Raw genomic sequence first — 25,512 nt, 5'->3', positions numbered from 1 at the left:
ATAGTGTAATAAAACACACTTTAAGCCCTGAACTATTATAGCGTTAAAGCACTCGGACGCAAGCGTCCTCATGCTTTAACTATAATAGTTCAGGGCGAAAGTGTGTTTTATTACACTATACATGGTGGTAGAGCGAAGTGTATTTCTTAAGTATGTGTGCACAACTTGCTCTAAAGGAACATCTAGATACGGGTTCGAATAACAGCATAATAGATGGGAAATGGGTCTTACAAAGTCAGTCACAGAGAGAGTCGTAATACATTGCAATACGTCATAATACATACAAGATGTCAAAATGATAGACATGTCGGGAGAGATTTCTGAAGTATCTCATGAAATGTAGTGATTGTTCATCATTTACTCATCAGTATTATTCATCATTGATCATTCTGCCAAACACTGAAAGATGATTACTGAGATGTGTGAAATAGATACTACGCTAAACCTATAGATTCATGTAGATTTGTGCTTCATCAGTCAAAGCAAGGCCATTCTTGAACAGATATACCTTCTAAACAACTGACTTATCCAAGTTTATGCTAAAATGTTAAGTTGAAGGTTCAAAATGATCTGAAACAACACTTCTGTATATTATTCATGCCTATGAATTCCCAGGGGTCTGCTGGGAATATGCAAGTAGTCTATAGGTGTTTATGTCATTACACGAATAGCCTAGTGAAAAAACATGTGAACGTCAAAATGTAGCATTCTACACTTATTATTTTCAGATTTGTGGTCACTGGTCTGTGACTACGCTTAGATCTAATGGAAAAGCTGTATGTGGTGAAAACTTCACATTAAAAAAATATGATTTAATAACTTTAAATCCTATGCTTTATCATCAAGTGTATTTGTCAAAATATTTATACAAACCCCAAAGCTGTTATAAGTAGCTTTTATACCTGGAATATAATGTTTCCTGTGCACTAGAATAGTAGAAGGAAAGTTTTTGTGGTATATTTGAGGATTTTATTTACCATGATCTGTTTAAGCTTAATTTAAAAGCTGTTGATGTTGCTGCTTGTTGTAAGTCATGAAAGAAAAGAGTAGTTTTACTGGATGTATTTGTAGAATCGTGTCAGTGGCCTCCCAACAAAGCTGAGCCTGTGAATGCTGAAAGCTGGCCCAGTCCATATGTAACAACAGAATAGAAATATGATACGCTGGATGATCATGGGTGATCACAAAGCAAGCAAAGTAGTTGTTCACTGAAGCAAACTGTACCCAGATTCTTTTAACCCCTCTGGGATCTGGGCCAGAATGATCCCATGTCCCATTTTGCTGTATTAAAGAGGCAATTAAGATGAAGATAGTGTTGACAGTTCAGTTGAGTATGGATCCTCCTTGTCAATCAGGGCAGTCTCTCATCTTATCCGATTCTTATGAGCTTTCCTGTTTCTGAAACAATCAGCTGAAAGTTCAACAAGTGTGCTTCTTCAACAATGAGGCACTACCCCAAGCCTAGAGGAGTTTCTCAGTGCCCCGTAGTGGTGTAATGATAGTATCAATGTTTGCATCATCAACTTCCCGATACGAGTGCATCGATACAAAACACATTTAGACAATATATCAGAATATTTATATCGCGAGGGTCCATGATACATTGATGTATCACCACAAGAGACGATATATCCCGATACAACTTAAATACTACTTAAAGGTGTAGGGAGTTTTGCATTAGTAATAGGAAGGGAGTCTCTTTGAAATTCTTCTGAATTTTAAAAACAAACTGAACCTTACAGGAATATATATGTGTCTGCTATATTTGTTACATGAACAAATGAGTTGGTGTATAAGTCACAGAACATTTTTCAAACTCTGTGAACTGAAGAATACTTGTCTACAAGTAATTGAAATATGTTTTAGTTGTTTGACAAATAGCACCATTTATTAACAACTATGAATGATGTATTAGCTTTGGTAAGAAAGAGAACAAAGAGAAGATAAAATTTAGAAGGATACTTAAAGGTCACATGCAACGTAAAACACAACTTTGCAGATTCTGATACCTTTCGGTATGGACTTACCGAAACAAATCATCAAAAATGCAAATTCAACTTATAAAGTTGAAAAATAACGCGATGAAAAAAACCGCGCGAAATCAGAGTTCAAACGATTCACTAATTTTCCCCCGACTTTTCGGGGGAAAACTGGTTTCAACAGCTGGGCTGCGCTCATAGCACGTGCGCAGTGAAATAGGTTCGCGCAACTTGGAAGCAGGCTGTCCGGTGAATACTCGGTGAAGGCTTTAGTGTGAGCTATTTTCCTAATGTTTTGTTGATATCTCACAGGCGCGAGCTTTTTATATGTTATGACAGTAAATGAACTGTTTATGTAATTTCATTTGTCTATTTCACCACACGTTCTTCTTACCGAGTCACTTTCTCAGTTCGATACTTAAAAGCAATGCCATTATTTAGCGTTGACAGAATTTCTAACTGTGATATAGATATGTCGTTGTCACAGACAAAACTCAATGTCTTGTTTTATTGACACCTGTGTGTCTGCCTGCCTGTCTGCTAATGACAATATTCAATACACAACTGCGATCACTGACCACATGCAATTTGAACTTAACACCAATCAGGCTATACACCATAAACAAAACGCATTGATTTATGGCCCGAGTTCAGTCTCTGTCACATTATGTAATTACACAGACAGGCAGGTGTGATACTTGAACACATGACATGTTATGATGTCTGTTGATTGCAAAATGTTATACACAAAAAATGAGCATGTATTTACAAAACCCAACATCTCTATATATACACACACAATGAGCCGTGAGGGCATCTGCAAATGAACCAGCCGTTACACTTGAGTGCACACCCACCAGTCTGACTGGGTTCGGTATGCCGGCTGCTTCGTTTCTTGGGAAGTAAACCCAAGTACACAATATTGCACTTTTGATTTGCGATTGTACGCTTATAATTTTGTTTATATGTTTTTTCATAACCAGCAATGTATATTATATGTCATGAATAAGTGATAATTGTGTTTTAATTATGTTTGATTTTTTGGTTGCATGTGACCTTTAAGAGTCTTTTTCAGTGATTCCTTGAATGGTTTATGAAAGCATTGGTGCAGAAACACAACTTCCCAAGGGAAACTTCAGTTGCAAACTTATATATATTTTAGATCAAGGCATACTGAATATGTTTGACTGTACTTTCTTAAGCATTAAATACTGAAACTTTATTAGATGAACAGCTTTTTAAGTGTGTGTGAATGTAACACAAGTTCTGTATAACAAATATAAGATTCAGTCATTTTATCTATCATATATGTTGTGTTATTATAAATTGAAAAGTATCGGGATACGTATCGTATTGCCACCATTGTATTGTGATGATAATCGTCTCGCAGGTTCCTTGCCAATACTTCCATGATATATCGTCTCGCCTCCTTAAACTGGATGTATTGGGATATATCATCTCGCCACTTAGGCCACGATACACAGCCCTAATGACTAGTGAGGGCTCACTTTTACTCCTATTGAACCTCTTTGTTTTTAATGTACATAGTATATGTCTTTACTCTCAAAATCATTAAGTATTTTGTCAGCAGACAGGTTGCAGCTAGTAGATTCAGTATGTTTGTATTTTAACTCTTATACAATCTGAGACCCATGAAGATCTGGGTTAGAATTGATATTCAGCAACCCATGCTTGTCGTAAGAGGCGACTAACGGGATCGGGTGGTCAGGCTTGCTTACTTGGTTGACACATGTCATTGTTTCCCTATTACTTAGATTGGTGCTCATGCTGTTGATCACTGGATTGTCTGGTCCAGACTCAATTATTTACAGACTGCCGCTATACAGATAGAATGTTGTTAAAGAACACACTAAAACAGACTGAGGACATTCATAGCAGGTCATATATACTACTACAGGTCCTGACAACATGTTTGTCAACTTTGATAACTGTACATGTAGGCATAATATGGTCTGACTATACCAACTATTTTGATGACCGTTTCAACGACCATTTCCTTAGCATTCACCAACCATTCTCTGATAATTCACATCTCTTCACAGCCTAAAACTGAGGACGGTCGACTTCCTGGACAGATTCACTATGAGAACATCTGTATGAAGGCCGTCAACCAGTCTATCGGTGAGACAGTCTCCCTGTGCTATTGTTCTTATCACTTACAGGTTTCTTAATGACACTGTAATTACCTGCACCGATCCGCAACTTCACCATGTGGAATATATTTAAATTTTTTGTACGCCATATAGCTGAAATATCATGATTAGCTTCATATCACACATTCGCTTCTGTCCCACATTTGACCAACTTAAGCCGGTCCCACATTTGACCAACTTTTCGTGTATTCAATTAATTATGTGCTACATGTGTTTCTATAGTTCCTTGTTGATTGGGCCTTGAAAAATCCCTAAAAAGGCCTTAAATTTGAGGGCTGATTATTTGTACAAACCCTGTCCAATTTAATGTGAATCTGCTCAAACCCAATTTCTGAGTCTGATGATGGGACTCGAATTGCCAACCTTCTGACAGTGTATGAAATAAGCCAAAAATCCAGCCAGACATCAGGGCTGGTAATTTCAATATGTTACCAGCCCAAAATGGATTTAACCAGACCAAATATGGTGAATTTACTCAGATGTATAGAGCATCTAAGAAAAATTACCAGACCATCGGGCTGGCTGGCTATAATTTTAGGCTGTCTGTCAGAAATCTAAACTGTCTCGGGGCGATGGGACGGTTCTTATTTCATACACTGCTTCTGATGAGAGGTCAGACCCCCTGTCCACCTGTCCCCCTGTCCACATGACCAAACAGGTTAATCCCAGAGGCCCAGATAAGCTGCGTGTCCGGGTAAAATACGCATAGAAAATGTCAAATTACGCATTGAAAAATAATTGTTGCGTACCAATTACGCATTTAAAATGTTAGATACGCAAAAAGTTTAAAACAAATGCATACGGAATATATTTATAAAATTCGCTTGCATAATGAAAAAGACATTGATTGCTATCAAGTTGTACTGTTGGTATAGGACTAGTGTTGTACTGTCAGTATAGGATGAGTGATTTTTAATAAAATCATTTCCAATATATTTAAGTTGGTTTTGATTAGGTATGACATAAGGCAGAACATACCTGCTTAGTAAACTTACTCAATGACATAATACTTAGGTGAGTAAAATGACTGAAATACGCACATACTTGAAAGCAGTGGGTAACGGAAAATGAAATACCCACTCAACATTCATAATACCCACTCCAAAAAAATACAGTGGGTACAGTACCCACATGAGCTAAATGTTATCTGGAGCTCTGAATCCCTTCAGTAAGGATGTCGTCAGAAGGATGACTCCATGTCCTGCTTCATACACTTTTGTTATTCTTCTTCAACTCAGACCCGTGAAGATCCGGGGTAGAATAGGTCTTCAGCAACCCATGTGCTTGCCATAAAAGGCGACTATGCTTGTCGTAAGAGGCGACTAACGGGATCGGGTGGTCAGTTTCGCTGACTTGGTTGACACATGTCATCGGTTCCCAATTGCATAAATCGATGCTAATGCTGTTGATCACTGGATTGTCTGGTCCAGACTCGATTATTTACAGACCGCCGCCATATAGCTGGGATATTGCTGAGTGCGGCGTAAAACTTAACTCACTCAATCACTCACTTCTTCAACTCATTAAGATGATATGACATGATCCAACCACTCAACAGTACTTTTTTTTATCATTTTCTTGTTTATAAATCATCTCCTGCATCACTTCTTTCAGGTCGAGCTATCCGTCACCGTGGCGATTATGCCTCCATCCTTCTGTGTGACCGTCGCTATGGCAGCCCAAATGTAGCAGGCAAACTGCCGTCTTGGATTAGTCAGCATCTAAACAAAATGGCCAGATTTGGTCCAGTCATGGCCGCCATGTCCAAGGTGAGAGTGACATCATGTTAAACACTGACACCATTTCTGTCAAGATTATTAGTCACACAGGGACGTACATCAGGCTTCGAGGAGACTTGAAGAAGCCTGAAATTGGAACATTTTACCCTAAAAAGGCCCTAGATTTGTGTAACTCTTAAAAAGACCCAGTTATTTGCCCTCTAAAGGGAAATTTAGCAAACCTTTTTAGGTTTAAAGAAAACTACACAAAACAATGACAATTATTAATGTGTGTTCATTAATCTCCATCAAAACTTTCCGACGCTGTGGTGTACCTAAATGTTACCTCCCTTTTATGGCCAGCCCACATTCCACCAACCATGTGTTTCTTCAACTAGTTATATATTCTATATGCGTTTTTATAGGCATTGAAAATGTTAATTGGGCCTTGAAAGACCCCAAAAAGGCCTTAAATTTGATCACTGATAACCTGTGTAACATGAATATGTGCATGGGTTCTTATACTTTTGAAAACTCATGCCAGCTAGCCCTCTGAGATACCGCTGTTAACATGGATACCCTACTTAGACACATTGTCCTGGACCCATGAAGATCCGGGTTAGAATTGGTCTACAGCAACCCATGCTTGTCGTAAGAGGCAACTAATGGGATCAGGTGGTCAGGCTCGCTGACAGGGTTGACTTGTCATCGTATCCCTATTGCGTAGATCGATGCTCATGCTGTTGATCACTGGATTGTCTGGTCCAGACTCGATTAGTAACAGACCGCTGCTGTATAGCTGGAATATTACTGAGTGTGGTGTTTAACAACAACCAAACATTCTCCTGACTCTGAGCTGACCAGTGCTGGTTTTATCCCTTAATGTCAAGCACCAGGCAGGGTAACAATAAGCAGCATCTTTGGGTGTGATGCAGCCATGGTATAGCGAACCACAGGCTTTCTGATAGGGCAGACACTATTCACTGAACCACAAAGAAAGAATTCTTCTCTCGTTTGATGGACAAACAGTGGTTATCAATGTCATTCTGTTCCAAGTGTTGTATAACCAAACTCACCATGTGCATAGTGTGGAGTGTTGCTCATGCTGTCGACCACTGGTTTACCCACACAATTACAAGCATCAGCTAAGTCAATTGTTGTGTAAAACGATACTTACACAACTGATTGTTTCATGTGTTCATTCAAACATCCATTTTATTCTATTTTTCAGTTTTTCACTGAAAAGAAAAAACTCAACCTTTGACAGAAGAGGTGCTGGTGAACGTTTGAAGAATATACCCAGTGCAAGATGATTTGTTGAAAGTTAATACTTGAGGGATAAATAGACGTCTTATTGTATGTTGTGTCTTCTTGTAGTCATGTGATATTAGGTTTGCATTATGGGTGGAACAATTCACCAATGACCTGGTACCTTGCGCTGCATGGTCTAGATGGTAAATTGAATGAGTGAGTTTAGTTTTACCCACTATGAGCAATATCAGGGTGGGAGACACCAGAAATGGGCTTCACACATTGTACCCCTGTGGGAAATCAAACCAGGGTCTTAGGCTTGACTGGGCAATGTCTGCTGAAATATTGCTAGAAGCGGCACATTCAAACAGATTCACTCACTCACTCTGTGATTTTATGTCTGCCCTGTGGGTTTCATCAAAGTGATAAGGCTGCTGTCGAGTAGTCTAGTGGTTAAAGCGTTCGCTCGTCAAGACCCACTTTTGATTAACCACATGGGTACAATGTGTGAAGCCCATTTCTGGAAGACTGCTGAAAGCAGTGCCAAACTAAACTCTCACTCACTCACTCACTCAGAGTGTTAACATGACAGAAATACTCCACTCAGTGATGGGGTTGTCACCCGACATCAACCCAAAACGCCATGATATACAGATAACTTAACTGACTCTAACATGATATATTATGTGTACGCATATATGTATAAACCTGTAAAGAAGTCATTACATAGACTACCTTTCTTTAAGTGAACACAAGCAGAATGCATTTCCTGTAGCAATTCTTCAGAGAGTTTAAAAGGGGCGGTGGGGTAGCCTAGTGGTTAAAGCGTTGGCTCGTCACACCGAAAACCTGGTTCGAATCCCCACATGCGTACAATGTGTGAAGCCCATTTCTGGTGTCTCCTCCACACACACACCCTGTGATGTTGCTGGAATATTGCTAAAAGTGGTGTAAAACCAAACTCAGTCAGTCAGTCAGAGAGTTTACATTTGAAGCAGGGGTAGTTTAACTAACATGACTCCACAGTGTGAATACCACTTCATGTTTCCAGTTGTAGCTAGTCGAGGTAGCCCAGTGGTTCAAGTGTTTACTCATGCCAAAGACCCAGGTTCGATTCACCACATGAGTACAATGTGTGAAGACAATTTCTACTGCCCCTTGCCGCAATATAAGCAGCGTAAATCCTCGCTTGTCTCAAAGTGGTAATTAATAATGCTTTAAAATTGCTTCTTGCACGAATTGTTACTCTTTACATTGACAATAATCCAAGTCATACTTTAGGCTACGAATGGGTACCACAGTGGTTAAAGCGTTCGCTCATCAAACGGAAGGCCAAACACGGATGTTTTTGGTGGAAGACATCAATCATGTGATGCTGAAAAGAGGTGGTAATTAATAATGCTTTAAAATGGCTTCTAGCACTAACTGTTAATCTTTCCTTTGACAATAACCCAAATCATACTTTAAGGTTTTAGATAGGTAGCCCAGTGGTTAAAGCGCTCGCTCATCAAGCGGAGGGGCCAAACACGGATGTTTTGGGTGGAAGACATCAATCACGTGATAATGACAAGTAAGCTTGCTCTTGCCATAATGTAAATGGATTCTGTAACCATGGTTCCGTAGAGATATGGTAACAAGCGGCTCCTTTTTAAATCAATAATATAGTTTAATTATGGAATAAAGTGACCACTTATAATCAGATTGTGGAGACCCATTCGTCTCCTCACTTATCTGATCACTGATTAATGATCTACACTAATAGGGCAGGTCTTTGGTACTTTTAAGAACCAAGAAAATGATAATTTTGTGGTTTAAGTGCGTGAACCACTGGTTGACAATCCAAATGTATCTGACAGAAAGGCTTGTTTATCAAACTATCAACAACTGGCTTGCCGTGCTGCGAATTAATTATTTACAGGAAGCCGTGAACTATACCATGTCCAGTTCTCAATGTGAGGATATGTATAGACAAAGATATACATTTTAATGAAGAGTACAACGTGTGTAAAAATATAAAACAAACATGTATCATATGGCATTTGTTTTACTCAGATAAAACATTTCGTCACTGGTTTCAAAGTTTCGTATGCGCATTTTGTTTCTTTGCCAAAAGTTCTCAACATATTTCAGCCATTGTTTTTCCGTCCCATCCCTCCTCAGCCTCTGTCTGGCCCTATCCATCACCTTCTCAACCAGCATCAGCTCTGACATCTGCATCTGCCGACACTCCGACCTTGTCAGCCTAAACTCATCGTTCCACTTCGATGAGGGAATGTTCAAAACCTTTCGCTGTATTCTATCTCCCCTACAAAAGTCAAAAACTTGCTTTTGCACAAGTTTAAAGTTGGCAACTTCATCAAATATGTCGTGTCCCTCAGCTAGAATTCCACGCCAGAATTTGCGGTAGAAATGTTGGTATATCCTGTGATCTCGTTTTTGTGATTCGTACAGTTTATGCCTGTCTTCCTCTGTTAGAGGAAGAGAATTATGTTCATAGGTGTTACGTTTGATATAGAGGATGTCGCGAAGACCCCAGCACAGACGTCGCCTTAGCAACACGAGGGACTCGTCGAAATATTCCATGATCATGACAAAGTCAAACTCCTTATCTATGTTCTTAAGGTAGCTCTGAAAGTATTCTTCGTTGTCGCGGTACGTGGCAAACCCAAAGTCATACGCAATGCTGTTTATTAAAGATTCCTTGTTTATCCCACGAACTGTTTGATTGATGAAGAAGTGGGGCATTACGTCCTTAAGTGTAAACCCACGAACCCCCTTCTTTTCTTCCATGATGAAACCCACCTGGCCAAAATAATTCATCGCAGACATAAACCGCTCTTCCAGACTCCTCACTATGGCAACGTAGAACGTGTTAGCGGGCATGAACTGGTCCATAACTGGCCTGTTGTACACCATATGGTTGCACAGAATATTGAACGTCTGTCCTTCCGGTACGGGGATCACCATATCCGCCGAGAATAAAGGCCCGTAACCAAGAATGTTGAAACCGCTTTCTCCGACCAGTTTGTCGGGCAGGACCAAGTTGAGATCGTTCCTAACGGCGTACCTCTGGAGGATGTTTGACACCGTAGTGCTTCCGGATTTGTGCACCTTCAAGAAAGCGATGTTATGTCTTGGGGAACATGTAGTGTTAGAATACCGAGAATGGGTTTCTCTAGGTGGTGCATATGACCGTTCTTTACCGTCTTCAGTTTGTTCCCCGTTGAACTGATGGCCAGAGATGTGATTGTCTTGTAGCATGTGCTTCTCGTGTGTTGTCGCGTCAAGCGGTGACATTGGCCCCGTCCCCGGTATATTAGAACCTTTGTGGACGAAACGTCTTTTCGCATAAAGCCAGTTTCTGTTGTTACTGTGACGAGGCGCCTCCATCATAATCAGTACGTACAGCACCGTAGCAGCGGTAACAATAAGGCTGTAACGGAGATTTCAAACATTTCAAAAACATAGTTGAAAATTATAAACTATGGATCGGCTACAAGTTCATTCATTCTTTCACACAAACATGCATACATACTTATACACATATATATAATTGCGAGTCAGAGAACGTCGTTGAAAGCCATATTCTGCAATAAAAATAGTCCAAGATTATGTGCACTTATTGCCGACCTAAACAGATTGTATGTCGTTCATCTGCCTTTAAAAGCAGGCAGGTAAGGGGAAGCAGAGGGACAGCTGGAGAGTCGGTAGACAGCGGGAAGAGCGCGGACAGACCAGTAGAAAGGCAAGCCAGGGACAAGGAGGGATGAACACTGACCAACCAATCCAGCCCTTCTACTGCCCTTCTACTCTGTGTAAGCTGTTCGCGCTGCCTCACATAGGTGTACTGCGAGAATAAAAACATCCCTTCTTTGTACGCTATAATTAATCGTGTTGTTTGAAGAGTGCCAGGGGGTGTTATACTTACTAGAACAAACGTCTTGTTCTGTATACAGGGAATGCCATAGGGATGTCGGGTAGCCTTCTCCTTCGGGCAACAACTGCACGGAGTGATCAAAGATCGCTGAAAGCAAACAAACGATGATCGTTTAGATCATGACAATACTGCATTCTAGTTCTTGCAGAATTTGTTACAGGATTTACATTTACTTCGCTTTAAACTGCGGCACTGTACACTTCAGGATATATGTAGCTCAACAATAGAAACTAGCTAGGTTTTCAGCAAAGTGTTTAAGTAGTACTACACTAAGCTCTTGCTAACAGTGACCAAAAAGGGCGTAGTAGAGACAGAGAGGCTAGGGCTGTTTCAGGAGTTAACCAGATATGATCGGCGCTCGTCTAGGTGTGTTGGCCTAGTCGGATGTTATATATCGCCAGTGCTGGCCTTCTCAGGCTGCTCTGGTGGGGTAGCCTAATGGTTAAAGCGTTCGCTCGTCACGCCAAAGCATGGGTTCGATTCCCCACATGGGTACAATGTGTGAAGCCCATTTCTGGTGAACTTCCCCCGGCGTGATATTGCTCAAATATTGCTAAAAGCGGCGTAAAACCCAACTCACTCACTCACTCAGGCTGCTCTTCTGGACTGCTCCGCTGGTCTTGTCCCGGTCAGTGTTCAATGCCCTCATGTGCCTCTCTGCTGCCCTCGATGATGATTTGGAGATTTAACGTGCGCTTTCCGACATAAAGTGTATTTTGCACACGAGGCTCGCCAGGCCATTTAGTGTTTGATAAAAAGAGTTGGTGATTTGACCGAAAGATCTGGGGGCGCAAGGGTTGCATGATTGACTGACTTCGTTGACGGCGCTGTTTTCAAAGGGGGTTCTTTATAAATAGGTTGTGACTCTGCCACCTGCTTATAACAAGACCCTTCATTAGTCGGCGACAACTGCGAGTCAGTAACTGTCCGAGTTATGTTGGGGGTCACAACAAACAGCCGGTTTAAACAATGACAGCGCTGAAAGTCAGAGCTTTTAGCAATATTCCAGCAATATCACGGCGGGGGACACCAGAATTGGGCGTCACACATTGTACCCATGTGGAGAATCGAACCCGGGTCTTCGACGCGACGAGTGAACGCTTTAAAATAACTACTGTACTGCCCCACCAAAATATATACACTCGCCAACACTGCAGCCTTCTGCATTACCCAGAGTGTCAGAAGGGTTGTGCTCACGGTGGAGAACCCGGGCAGTCTCCTAGTCGGCGTCAAGATATCAGGAGGTACCAAACCACAGGCACCGAGAACGCTGGGGAATCGGACAACTTGATACCTGGGATGCGAGTATGACATTTCATTCGCTTATTTGTCATGATTTCATGATTCTTGTCAATCACATTGCAGTCAGAAGGGACAGAAAATTAAATGATATCAATAATTTCATTGGTTTTATCCAAAAAGACAAGATCAGGTTTGTTGGCTAGGCTGTATATAAGCCTGTTCCAAAGAATTTGGTAATTATCATTTTCCATGACGCCCTCTATATATGCTGGCTGGTACCATGGATGGACCTCGGAGTCAAAGCCACAAGAATGGCGAGGACGGGCGTCAAAAGATGGAGCCAGGCCGCCATGTCGCTTAAGATACTGTATCTGTGCCATCCATTTATTATCAAATATCAATACAATTGTTATTACTTGTTCGCTTCCCGTTAACGTTAAAATATGGTGCTTGTTGGTCCCTGCCTGGCGCTCGGCATTAGTGGGTACAAGGACTGGTCGGCTCGGAGTCAGTATAATGTGTCTGAGTGGGGTATTCATGCTTCACTGCGGCATGGTATATCAGTGGGCTAGCACTATAAATCCAGCTTATGGTCTAGAAGCCAGACCCCCAAATGGTGAAAATGTGGTGCAGTTCTGGCGACCGAATGGAATGTGATTTTTCACAATCAGGAATGATTTGGCTTTGATTTAAAGCCGGTTGTCATCAGCTACCGTGCGTGACTACCGTGTAGGGGCCCTTTTAAGGTGCAACATGTCTCGTCAGTTATGGCAATATTTTAACCGATAACTGGATGGTTTAATTTAATAACTCTGGTTTGGTTTGACCGATTTTCATCAAAATAGTAGTTTTGGAATGCTCAGACCATGATGTAAAATTGTGGACAATAATATTAAATGTATGTTCATCGCAAAAATATTTTGGTAAGGTCAAAGGTCAGTTTTAATAGAAGGGCATTTGATGAGAAAATGTGAGTTGAACTTTACAAATTAAAGGTAATTTTTCCAAAATTATGTGACTTGTGTTTCTGATTCAGCTATATCATTGGAAGATCATATATACCTTTGGTTGGCACTGTATTCATGAAAAACCATTACAAGGAAATAAAGGTTGGTACTTTGTATTGAGATCAGCAAAACATAAGACAATTTCAGCTCCATGCTTTACAAAGTATCAACAATACTAAATATGTCGAAGATACTGTTGAACTATCATACAAATTTGCGTTTATTGACATTCTAGCAGAAACAACAATTCAGCTGATGTCAGAAGGAGATATGTTTTGATAAGTGTCAGTATTGCGCTGACATGCCGTGAAACCCTTAAAGCTGATGGATAATAATATGACATACTAATGGAAGGTTTACAATTGACATTATGGTGTTCCATTGTTTCTGTTTACAATGTGAAATATTACGACTTTGGTTTTCTTTCTTTATGTTACACCGGCAATCATTGATACATTGTAAAAGATATGACACACTCATCAGAAAGGCGTTATGGTATCTTACCACCAAATATACACACAGTCATGTCATCATAACACAAGCAACATTACCTTTATATCAATTCGTATTTATTGTTCTTAATAGTCATAGTGTATTCCCAGTTGACATGTTAGTCAATGTCAACATTGTCAAGATCACGGGAACATGTTTCATGTCCACATCCACATGCCGAAGCACACAACAGGTTCAACCTCTTGCAGCTACACCTTCCTGTACATTGGCGTTTACATGCCCAGATATGTTGAAGAAGGTCCACGGAAACGATTTGGTCTTAACTTATTTGCAACCTTATCACAGAGGAACAGAGGAATATTTGATGAAGATCTATTACGAAAGAACCGTACTGCTTTTAATACAAAACATTAAGTGCCTAGTTTTGTGGACAACTCAAAAAGAAATTCCTAGACAATATTCATATAAACATCTTGCTTCTACTGTCACGTTCATAAAAATATGCATACCTCGGTTTTAGTAATATGTAATGATATACACAAAACAGTTACACAGCATGGTCATGACACTATGAGCATCGATCTTCACAAGTGGGATACGATGGCAAGCATAAAACAAGTAAGTGAGAACGATCACCCGATCACATTAGTTCGCTCTTACAACATGGGTTGCTGAAGATCAATTTGGACCCAATTAACATATTTGTGAACCTTCCAGAATGGTTAATGAATAAATGCATAGTCAGTCTCATGATATCTATTGTAGATCATTCCAAATGCTATTACTGACAACAGAATGTATGTCGCCAATATCTTTTCTGGTCTCTGCATAAGTCGTACCTCAGAGAGCCAATTGTCAAGCTGCATTTAATTAATATCAGCTATTCCGTACACGCACAGAAGTTGGTATATACGTTGACAGACGCTTTAGAATTATATTTTGCGCGGAAAACCTTGAATCGTCTATACATATTGACAGTATTAAGTGACCTCGTCTAGATGGATACTAAAAGGCCAACTGTCGTTCCTTTCCCGATTTCCATATGTCGCATGACTACGTTGTCCTTCAAGCAGGGAGTGAATGAACTGACATTAGTTATCGCATCATGGAATTGGCTCACGTGAATCACTATCTTCATCAGCTGATGCACGTCGACAGTACAACGTCAGCTCTAACATATTGACAGACCTCACCTAGATGAACATTACCAAGTCAGCTGTAGTCAACTGCATTGTTCCAACAGATATAACGAAGCCACCAGCTGTGATCAGCAGAGTGTGTTTCAAATGAAGGACATCTCCTGCTTGCCCAGATCTATATATTTAGTTTCCGAAATACGAATACTAATATTACTAGGATTAAGGTTTTTAAATGCGTTTCCCTCCTTGTAAGAACCACATTCGCTCTGTATCGCTGGGACCTTACACATGCCAGTAGTCTGTCTCATACTCCAAACTTTCGGCCCAACCCCTTCTGTAATGCAATAGTCCAAATTGAAGCCAGTCTAGTTCTGAATCTCCGAACTCACTGGGGCTAATTCAGTATATACGGAGTTATATATTGCTATCAAAATTTCCTATTTTCAGAGGCTTCGACTTGGTATAACGTGCCAGGATCCTGTAATTATGGACCCAAACATGCTCCGGATATGCTTATTGTTTCTTCAAGACCATATCTATGTTTCTGAATTTCTCCCACATTAAACAACTGTTGTTAGATCCAATATTAAACTTGCACGCTGTGTAGCCTTTTTATGGCATTGGGTTTTGTGCATGCGTTTGTTTATTATTATCTTTGTTGCATTTGTATGGGCTGGGGCTATTCAAGATGAAATCCACCTAAGCAGGATCAATTGATTATTTTCTCACTAACACAGTGAGTAGCGAATGAAGAGACTTACTTTTTGTTTGTACCATAAGCTCCCGTTTTTTCCTGGTTACGTCAGTGTGTGTGTGTGTGTGTGTGTGTGCGTGCGTGCGTGCGTGTGTGTGTGTGTGTGTGTGTGTGCTTATTGGTGAAATACCACACAACTACATCCTAATCACTATATTTATTCATGGGTAAATTTTCATAATGTTTGCACTGTAAACTGATCAACATGTAGATGCTTGATGGGCATTTAGAAGTTGGAAGGTAACATAACAACGTATGGAATGGATTTACAACTTCTTTATTATTTCCAACACAACGTTCCTAGGCTGCTTCTTAGTAGCCGAGAAACGTTGTGTATTTATGATAATGAATATTTGCTTGATATTTTATGGAATATGGAAAGGTTCATCCAAGTACATTGTATGTACGATTGCTTGTGCGATCTTCAATTATCCATGGGGTAGTGGAAATAGAGGAAAGATGGGTGGTATATGTTCATGGCGTTAATGCGTTGATACGTCCAGACCTCCAGATAACCTGCAGCGTTGCTTGAAATACTAAATCAATACATTTGAAAATAAGCTTACCTAAAAGACTGACTGACTGAGTTTGGTTTTACGCCGCTTTTAGCAATATTCCAGCAACATCACGGCGGGGGACACCAGAAATGGGCTTCACACATTGTACCCATGTGGGGATTCGAACCCGGGTCTTCGGCGTGACGAGCCAACGCTTTAACCACTAGGCTACCCCACCGCCCCTTACCTAAAAGAACTTCGAAAAGTAAAACAACACTGTGTGAAAGTACCTGTGAGCAATACAGTTTTAAGCAGGTTCCGATCACAAGTATTTTTACAGATGTTTTGTTTTTGATTGAATGCATGAATCATGAATCAAGAACAGCGCTGTATAATGCATGGATGCGAAACATGTTGCAAACTGTAATGTTGTTGTCAGTGACCACCCAATAAACCAGGAGAGAGTAACAACATATTGCATAGCCTAGCCAACTATCAAACCTCAATGTGAATAACACAATGTGAACCCAGATTTTCTGTGACCATTTTGTTTTAGTACTGGTAACATGAGCATATACAATGTGTTCAAATACATACCCTTGATATCCGGAATGATGCACAAGGTTTTAAGCCATGCAAACATTTGAAAACTTGCAAATTTACAAATGTTTTCCCACCTAAGGAAATATTCATATTTCGAACCAAAGTAAACTTAGAAAAGAGTCGGAAATTACATCACCTATATTACAATCAAAAGGAATGTATTGGGAATACTGTGTATTTCAGAGGTATATGGCGGGTGTGTATATTTGGTGGTAAGATACCATAACGCCTTTCTGATCAGTGTGTCATATCTTTTGCCGGTGTAAAATAAATAAATAAAACCAAAGTCGTAATATTTCACATTGTAAACAGAAACAATGGAACACCATAATGTCACTTGTAAACCTTTCATTAAGATGTCATACATGTATTAGTATCCATCAACTTTAAGGGTTTCACAGCATGTCATTGCAGCTGGAGCGTGAAGTGACACATATATAAACAATACTGACACTTATCAAAACATATCTCCTTCTGACATCAGTTGAATTGTTGTGTTTCATGCATGCAGTGCCAACCAAAGATATGTATGATCTTCAAATGATATAGCTGAATTATAAAAACATAATTTTGGTAAAAATACCTTAAATTTGTAAAATTGATAAAGTTGCAAATAAGTTAAGACTAAATGGTTTCCGTGGACCTTCTTCAACTTCATAACTGTGCATGTAAAAGTCAATGTACAGGAAGGTGTCAAAGAGGTTGAACCTGTTGTGTACTTCAGCATGTGTATGTGGACTTGAAACATGTTCCCGTGATCTTGACATTGTTGTCATAGGCTAACATGTCAATGTAAAGCATGGAGATAGTCCAACAGTATCATCGACATACATGGTATCGTTGACTATGTAAAGCATGGAGCTGTTACTGTTGAACAGACATTATATAATATTTTGCTGATCTCAATACAAAGTACCAACTTTTGTTTCCTTGTAATGGTTTTTTCATGCATACAGTGCAAACCAATGGTATATATGATCTTCAAATGATATAGCTGAATTAGAGAAACGTAATTTTGGAAACAATTACCTTTGATTTGTAAAGTTCAACTCACATTTTCTCATCACATGCCCTTTCTATTAAAACTGACCTTTGACCTTACCAAAATATTTTTGCGATGAACATACATGTAATATTATTGTCCACAATGTTCAATCATGATCAGTGCATTCCAAAACTACTATTTTGATGAAAATCGGTCAAACCAAAACAGAGTTATTAAATTAAACCATCCAGTTATCGGTTAAAATATTGCCATAACTGACATGACATATTGCACCTCAAAAGGACCCCTGCACGGTAGTCACGCACGGTAGTTGATGACAACCGGCTTTAAATCAAAGCTAAATCATTCCTGATTGTGAAAAAACACATCCCGTTTGGTCGCCAGAACTGCACCACATTTTCACCATTTTGGGGGTCTGGCTTCTAGACCATTAAGTCTGGCCTAGTACAAGCAGCCGCACATACACATACACACGCATGCACGTCGCCATATGAGCGAAATATTCTCAAGCACGACGTAAAACCCAATTTCACCTCACCTCGCTTCCCGTTGAGGTCAAAAGGGGTAATAAGTGTTATGCGTTTACCTTGGGCATTGTCGCGTCATGGAGCATCTCATTATAAACTACTTGAGATAGATTGATCTGTATCATAAATTGTAACTAAGTAATTGGAATGACGCATTACTTGTTTTTGAATTTGGTGCTATGACACTTTCTGTTTGTAAATAATAATGTAATGAATAAGTATGTTTTTTCAAAAGAAAAAACAATAATTTAAACTCTGTACTTGTATGATGTGTACGAATGCAGACTTGGTCTCGTCGCTGTATGGCTGAGATAACACCAGTATCATGATTGAAAGAAAAAATACCCCGCTTGCAATATAAATGGGCGGTGTGTTTATCAGGAATGGGTCAAGATTACTGTAAAACATGGATATAGCGAACACGGATATAGCGTACAAACGGATATAGCGAACAAATTTAAAAGTCCCGTCAATAGTCCTTTATAATATCATTAAAATTATACGCGAATAACGAACTCGTGAGTAGCGAATTAACGGCTATAGCGAACTGATTTACTACCCCCAAGACCAAATTAACGACGTGATTAGCGAACTCACTCAGTGTCAGCTCAGTGTCAGCTCGCCCACTTAGCGGTATACATCAAGCGGCAAACATGTCCGGGAGTGAAACACTTAAGTTGTTAGTCACAGGGAAGTCAGCAAAGCTTAGATGCTTCAAAAATGTACGCAGTTTGCCAGTAACGTACAGATCAAATGCCAAGGCCTGGATGACTGGTGAATTATTCACAGAGTGGATAAAAAACCTGGAAAAGAGTATGACGAGACAAAAACGTAAGATCCTGATGTTTGTAGACAATTGTCCTGCCCATCCTGTTGTGAAACACCTGACACACGTCAAACTGGTCTTCCTTCCACCGAACACTAAGTGTTATGTCAATGTACATGTACAAGAATAAAGATTTGTAGCCTCAGCATATACATGTCTCTACATCTCTACAATCCAAGATGGCGGTCAAATGTGAATAACGAACAACGGATATAGCGAACTAAATTTCTTGGTCCCTTGGAGTTCGTTATATCCGTGTTCTACTGATTTACTTACATCATCGAAAGGCCTATACTACAATATGTTTAAGGATAGTCTTTATATTGAAACTTATTTGTTGCAACTTCCTCTAGATTTACGTATTTATACCACAAAACTTAGAACCTGTAACCATAGACTCCCCGTCGAAAGTAGATGGCATAAAATTGATAAAGAAAATAGATTGTGTACATCATGTTAGAGTAAAATTGGGGATGAATTTCACTTTATGTTAGAATGCAATGTGCTAAACGAATTACGAAACAAATATCTCTCTGCATATTATTGTAAACATCCCACTGTTGATAAATATATTGCACTTATGTCTATCACATACAAACCAATACTTGTTAAACTTGCTCTTTTTGCGAAACGGTGCCTGCGTACTCTCCGTTAATATAATATATATGTGTTTCATTGTTTTTTTATATGTATATTGGTTTACTCTATGTCATGACTCATGAGAATAAACTTTGACTTGACTCTTGGCTATTGACAATATTTATATCTTTAAGCACTGGTTGATTGTATCTTAACCAAAGAAGCTATACTGTGTTTTTATTGATTTTACCAATGCATTTGATACTGATTAGCACTGCGGATCATTGCAGAACGTTAGGGGTAAATATGTTCATGTTATTAACAACATGCGCAAACATTAAGTCATTTAAACATTGGGGTTCAACAAGGTAAACATTTATCCCCACTGTTTTTTGCTCTTTATTTGATTAATCTCGCAATTGTTTTGTAAAATAACAATATTATTGGTACCGATCATGCTGATAACTCTGTCTTAAGTTAACTAAATTACTGGTCGTCCTTTATGGTGATGAAACTGTACTTAATTTCGAATCAGTACAAACTCTGTAATGAAGTTTGAAAGTATTTGAACAACATCATAAACAGAAGAAGGTTAAGATTAATACTGATAATACTAAGGTACTTTTCGCTAACCGTGCCTTTAAAGAAGGTTGTACATTTATGGTTCAAAGTACTCCCTAAAACAATTAGCTTCTCTTAGTGTTCAAAATTTCTAGTACTGATCGTTTTGTAAAGCCATTAAAGTCTTCCAGACCAATTCCAACGTCTTGAGTCGTATTTGGTGTCTTTTGTCAACTTGAACTTTATGCGTAAAATCTAGTGCAACCTAATTTATTACATGGCGCTGAAGTGTGGGGAAATGAAACTGCTATTGTGTTAGAACGTATTCATTTGAATTTCTGTTAATTTATCTAAAAAGTCAGACGTTATGATGTATGATATCCCCCTTAGTATTTTATAAAACTTTTATCTTTTATCTGAATGTAAACTGTCAAATATTATCGGTTGCTTAACGTTTTTAAATTACAGTGTACTCATCCAGGCAATAATCTTTCTCTTATTACAAAAATACTTAATATTTTAGAAACTACTTGCTTGAATCACGTTTGTTAATCTTATACGTTCCCGGGGATCAAGTTCTCAAAGACTGACGTTAGTATGGTTTTGATAATCGATTTCTACAAAGATGGAGAGTTACTAAGTGTCATTTGTACAAGGTTTGGTTAGGTTGTTGTTTAACGCCGCACTCAGCAATATTCCAGCTATATGGCTGCGGTCTGTAAATAATCGAGTCTGGATCAGACAATCCAATGATCAACAGCATGAGCATCAATCTACGTTCGGGATACGATGACATGTGTCAACCCAGTCAGCTAGCCTGACCACCCGATCCTGTTAGTCGCCTCTTACAAGAAGCATGTGTTACCAAAGAACAATTCTAACCCGGATCTTCACGGGTACATTTCTACAAGATATTTTTAGATGCCATATGCGTGGAAGCATATCTGATTAGTTTACGAATCTGGCTAACTCGAATTAGAAACTGTAACCATAGACTCTCCGTCGAAATGGTACACCTTCAATAAGGAAAAAGTGAGTGAGTGAGGTTAGGTTTGCTTTAAGCAATGTCACGGCATGGGTCACCAGAAATGTGCTTCACACATTGTACCCTAGACTAACGCTTAGCCTCTGAATACATATAATTTTGATAGTAAGAAATAAACACATTTAAACTGAAAAGGAGCTCATGTGGGCTAGTGTGTGTGTGTGTGTGTGTGTGTGTGTGTGTGTGTGTGTGTGTGTGTGTGTGTGTGTGTGTGTGTGTGTGTGTGGTGTGTGTGTGTGTGTGTGTGTGTGTGAGGTAGCCTAATGGTTAAAGCGTTGGCTCGTCACGCCGAAGACCCGGGTACAATGTGTGAAGCCCATTTCTGGTGTCCCCCGCCGTGATGTTGCTGGAATATTGCTAAAAGCGGCGTAAAACCAAACTCAGTCAGTCAGTCAGTAAGGAAGGAAGGTTATGTTCATTTTATAACCTTTATGTTGGAGACAAGTAGCGCTTTCTCACAGGAAGTGGATACCGTTAGACGTTAGCATCTGAATATTTCTGTAAATACCCTAATATTGCAAAAATTGTATTATTTACGTCCTGTACTTACAAACCTGTGCTTTTAAAATTATCATAGGTTACATCATGTGTACAAACCGCTATTGTTCATGTCCTACTCCGCCTGCCTTTTTCCCTGTGACGCATGTAATTCAAGAGGATAACGTTCTTCTCAGGTTATCTGATGATTCTGGTTTACCCGGTTTTACGATGCTTTATATCGGGGCAGGGTGGGCACCGTTGGGTTAAATTTTGTTTTCTTACGGCAGTATTTACTCATGCTGTTTACTTCACACGGCCATTGTCAATACTGGCTTGTGTTTAAGCTGTCTTTGATAAGTTAGTGGCGTCACTATATGTTTCGAATCTCAATGATTGACCGGTGAAAGCCCATACAAGCCTCGGGAATGCCCATTCACCCATTCAGCTCGTGACCTCCCGTACTCCCCGCTTATGACAAATGTATGAAAGAAAACGATACCCGACACCGCCTGCGGTTTATATAGGTAGCATGTTTACCAATGGGGGGCAAGGTTACCGTATTTCCCATAAAATGTGCTGAATATAAAACTCAATTTTTAAGAAATTAACTTGGCCTCTCATCATTCCGTTTTTTGTTTAAAAGTAGGTGACTGATCCCGTTTACAAAGCAAATAATCCCATCCATGATGGCCTAAGGTCTGACCATAATAAAGCCTGAAAACAATGCTCGCCAATTATAGTAAATATGGTACGTGCTGTCAAAGTATATCTGTTAACAGATTTGATCATAACCTGTGTAATATTTTGTATATCACATTGCCAAGTGTGCTTTAAACAGACCGTGTACACATATTGACAACGTTGGTGTCCTAATGTTTTGTAATTGTTTATGCGATAATCGAGAAAACTAGGGATGTTTTAAGCGCCCGAAGACTAATAACACGAGGATATACGACAAGGAGAATAAGTGGTGCACTTGTGCCCAATCCCATTTGTCTTTTGGGCAATAAAATATGTTTAAAACGACAGTAATTTAGACCAGACAAACCAGGGATATCACGGGGATACTACCGAGAGAACCGAACACAAATTCCTCACTAACCCGTGATTGTTTCTTATCTAATAAACCCATCTGATATGACTACATCACTGAAATAAAGGATTCAAAATAAAACACTGGACCCACCTCCATAAATAACATTAACGAATATACAAGCTCCGGTCTTGTTACGAAGGTTAGTGATCCACCGAACTCCCACAAAGTCAAGTCACTTGAAGCTACAGATATGGGGCATGGAGAACGAGGAGAGTTATATGGATATACAACTTCTTTAATATTAATATGAGCGACGTTTCGGTGCAGCTACTAACACCGTTATCAACCAAGCGTTAATAGCTGTACCGAACGTTACATATTAATATTAAAGAAGCTGTTTATGCAGAGAACTCTCTCCTCGTTGCTCATCACACCAACTTCTAAATTCCACTCAAAGAAGTTATGGGGTGTGGACTTACCTTTACTGTAACATTTTGTCAGGACTTTGTGACATGGGAAGCACGCAATGTCGCCCTCACTTGTTCTCTCCCCACATAACAACCCTGTCAAGGACGCGGCTGAAATGATCCTATCATCAGGATACAGGTACCCACAAAATTGTTGACCCACGTTCATTGAACCGAATCCAGTTGCAACAACGAAGGCAATTCACGGAACAAAAAGCTTGCTTTTACGGTTTTGAAATAGACATAATAAAGAGGGAATCCTTCCAGTGACCGGATTTGCGTACGATTCACTTACAGATCGCTACACCTATTGTTAAATATCTGAAAAGATGAAAGATTTCCACGTCACTCGATGGCAGATACATCAGATTTCATTAGACACATGAAATATTATGTTTATATTATCCTTCCAATTTGTCGGATTTACTTACAGATCGCTACACCTATTGTGAAATATCTGTCATCTCGTGACGTGAAAAGATGTCAGATTTCCTTGTCACTTGATGGCAGATACATCACATTTCATTAGACACATGAAATATTCTATTTATATTATCCTTCCATTTTTCGGTTAAATTAAATTGAAACATTAATAATCCGTGAAAAGTCGATTAACAAAATCCAAACTGTAGTGAGTTTAGTTTTACGCCGCACCCTGCAGTATTCCAGCTATATGGCGGCGGTCTGTAAATAATCGAGTCTGGACCAGACAATCCAGTTATCAACAGCATGAGCTTCGATCTATTCAATTGGGATACGATGTCATGTGTCAACCAAGTCAACGAGCCTGACCACCCGAACCTGTTAGTCGCCTCTTATGACAAGCATAGGTTACTGAAGATCAATTCTAACCCGGATCTTCACGGGTCTCCCAACTGAAACCTAAAGATGGTTCACTTCTTAGTTCAGTCTCAGAGATAAGATTTAGTTCGGTATTCGGAAATAAAAAAAGAATCGAGAGAACACATGTCTGTATCAGTTGCTATCGTTTTATTTATCGTTATTGTAGAAATAAGATCAGCACTTATAATAATATCCTTCAATGTATCATTTGATCTAGCGATGCAGGAAAATATAGGGACAGTGGGAATCTCGTTAATCCATTCATAATTAGATGACGAGGCATTTGGCTACCTTAAGAGAGTCATAGTTACTCCAGTCGAAATACAGACATAGCAAATTTCCACTATTACACCACATACAAGTAAATACAAAAAGATACTGGTTGATACGGAAACACCAGATACGAGAATCGGAAAATGAGATTTTTTAAGTGAAAAAAACTTAAACCCTGGTCCGTGGAAGCAGATGTGAATGTTCCTGAGAACCGAAAAAAATGTCTGAAAATGTACCCGAGATAGCCATCTGTCAACCCGTTAAAATTATCTACCGTTTGTTTAACACCGCTCTCAGCAATTTGTCCAGCTGTATGAAGGCCGTCTACGAATAATCGAGTCTGGACCAGACAATCCAGTGATTGACATTATGAGCATCGATTTACGCAGGTAGCATACGATGTCATGCACCAACTAAGTCAGCGAGCCTGACCACCCTATACCGTTAGCCGTCTCTTACAAGATTGGGTTGCTGAAGATCAATTCTATCCCGAATTTTCATGAGGTGAAATTATGTAATATTTCACCAAAAAAAACAATTCCAAACCCCATTTTTCACAGTTTTTTAATATTTGTTTAAAATTGCATGCAAATGGGACAATCTGCAGTACGTACCTAAAGAAAGACAATTTTCTCCTTCAATATGAGCAAATGTAGAGTATTTTGTGTGTAGTGAGTGCTACAAGCAAGGTGTGCCCTAAGGTCTGCATGATGAGAGAGTGAGGGATTGAGTATGGTTTTACGCTGCTTTTAGCAATATTACAAAAATATCACGCCGGGAGACGTCAGAATGGCCCAGCCACAGCCCAGATCTTAACCCTGTTGAGAATGTGTGGGGACAAGTGAAGGACAGAATAAACCAAAAAATAGACCTAGTAATATTGCGGATATGGAGAAAGAAGTGGTCGAATATTGGGATACGCTGTCACACGATTTCATACAAACTTTGATCGGTAGTGTACCTTGGCGCATTCAGTCGTGTATTGCAGGACAAGGAGGTCTCACAAAGTACTGAAAAGACACTTTCTAGTAGACTGTTAGAGAATCATATCTCAACATATCCATTTAAGTAAAACTTCTATGATTTATATACATGCATTAGATATTTGCCGAAAC

General features: G+C 39.5%; 2 protein-coding genes across 2 annotated transcripts in view; one reads left to right on the top strand and one right to left on the bottom strand.

The window, feature by feature from the left end:
• The window catches only part of LOC124277402 (ATP-dependent DNA helicase DDX11-like), a 36,513-nt gene extending 29,283 nt beyond the window's left edge, over nucleotides 1–7,230 (top strand). Inside the window, exons 26-28 of the mRNA XM_046713086.1 lie at nucleotides 4,043–4,121; nucleotides 5,768–5,922; nucleotides 7,103–7,230. Coding sequence (XP_046569042.1) covers nucleotides 4,043–4,121; nucleotides 5,768–5,922; nucleotides 7,103–7,135 — 267 coding nt within the window. The 3' untranslated portion in view covers nucleotides 7,136–7,230. The remainder of the gene's footprint in view (nucleotides 1–4,042; nucleotides 4,122–5,767; nucleotides 5,923–7,102) is intronic.
• A 1,860-nt stretch (nucleotides 7,231–9,090) lies between these two features.
• On the bottom strand, nucleotides 9,091–23,463 carry LOC124277401 (galactose-3-O-sulfotransferase 2-like). The gene is made up of 3 exons (XM_046713085.1): nucleotides 23,294–23,463; nucleotides 11,051–11,146; nucleotides 9,091–10,555 (listed from the first exon to the last, which is right to left on the bottom strand). The coding sequence occupies exons 2-3, from the start codon at nucleotides 11,086–11,088 to the stop codon at nucleotides 9,151–9,153; spliced, it is 1,443 nt and encodes a 480-aa protein (XP_046569041.1). The 5' UTR covers nucleotides 11,089–11,146; nucleotides 23,294–23,463; the 3' UTR covers nucleotides 9,091–9,150.
• Between the last annotated feature and the right edge of the window lie 2,049 nt (nucleotides 23,464–25,512).

This window comes from Haliotis rubra, unplaced genomic scaffold (assembly GCF_003918875.1).
Source record: "Haliotis rubra isolate DU_JTF1 unplaced genomic scaffold, ASM391887v1 Scf221, whole genome shotgun sequence".
Taxonomy (NCBI): Eukaryota; Metazoa; Mollusca; class Gastropoda; order Lepetellida; family Haliotidae; genus Haliotis; species Haliotis rubra.
This window is presented reverse-complemented; position numbering and strand designations above follow the sequence as displayed.

Coding starts and splice junctions, on each gene's coding strand:
- LOC124277401 (XM_046713085.1), bottom strand. CDS start 11,088: ATGGCATTCCCTGTATACAGAACAAGACGTTTGTTCTA. Junction 10,556..11,050: donor AGAACAAGACGTTTGTTCTA/GTAAGTATAACA, acceptor TCTCCGTTACAG/CCTTATTGTTACCGCTGCTA.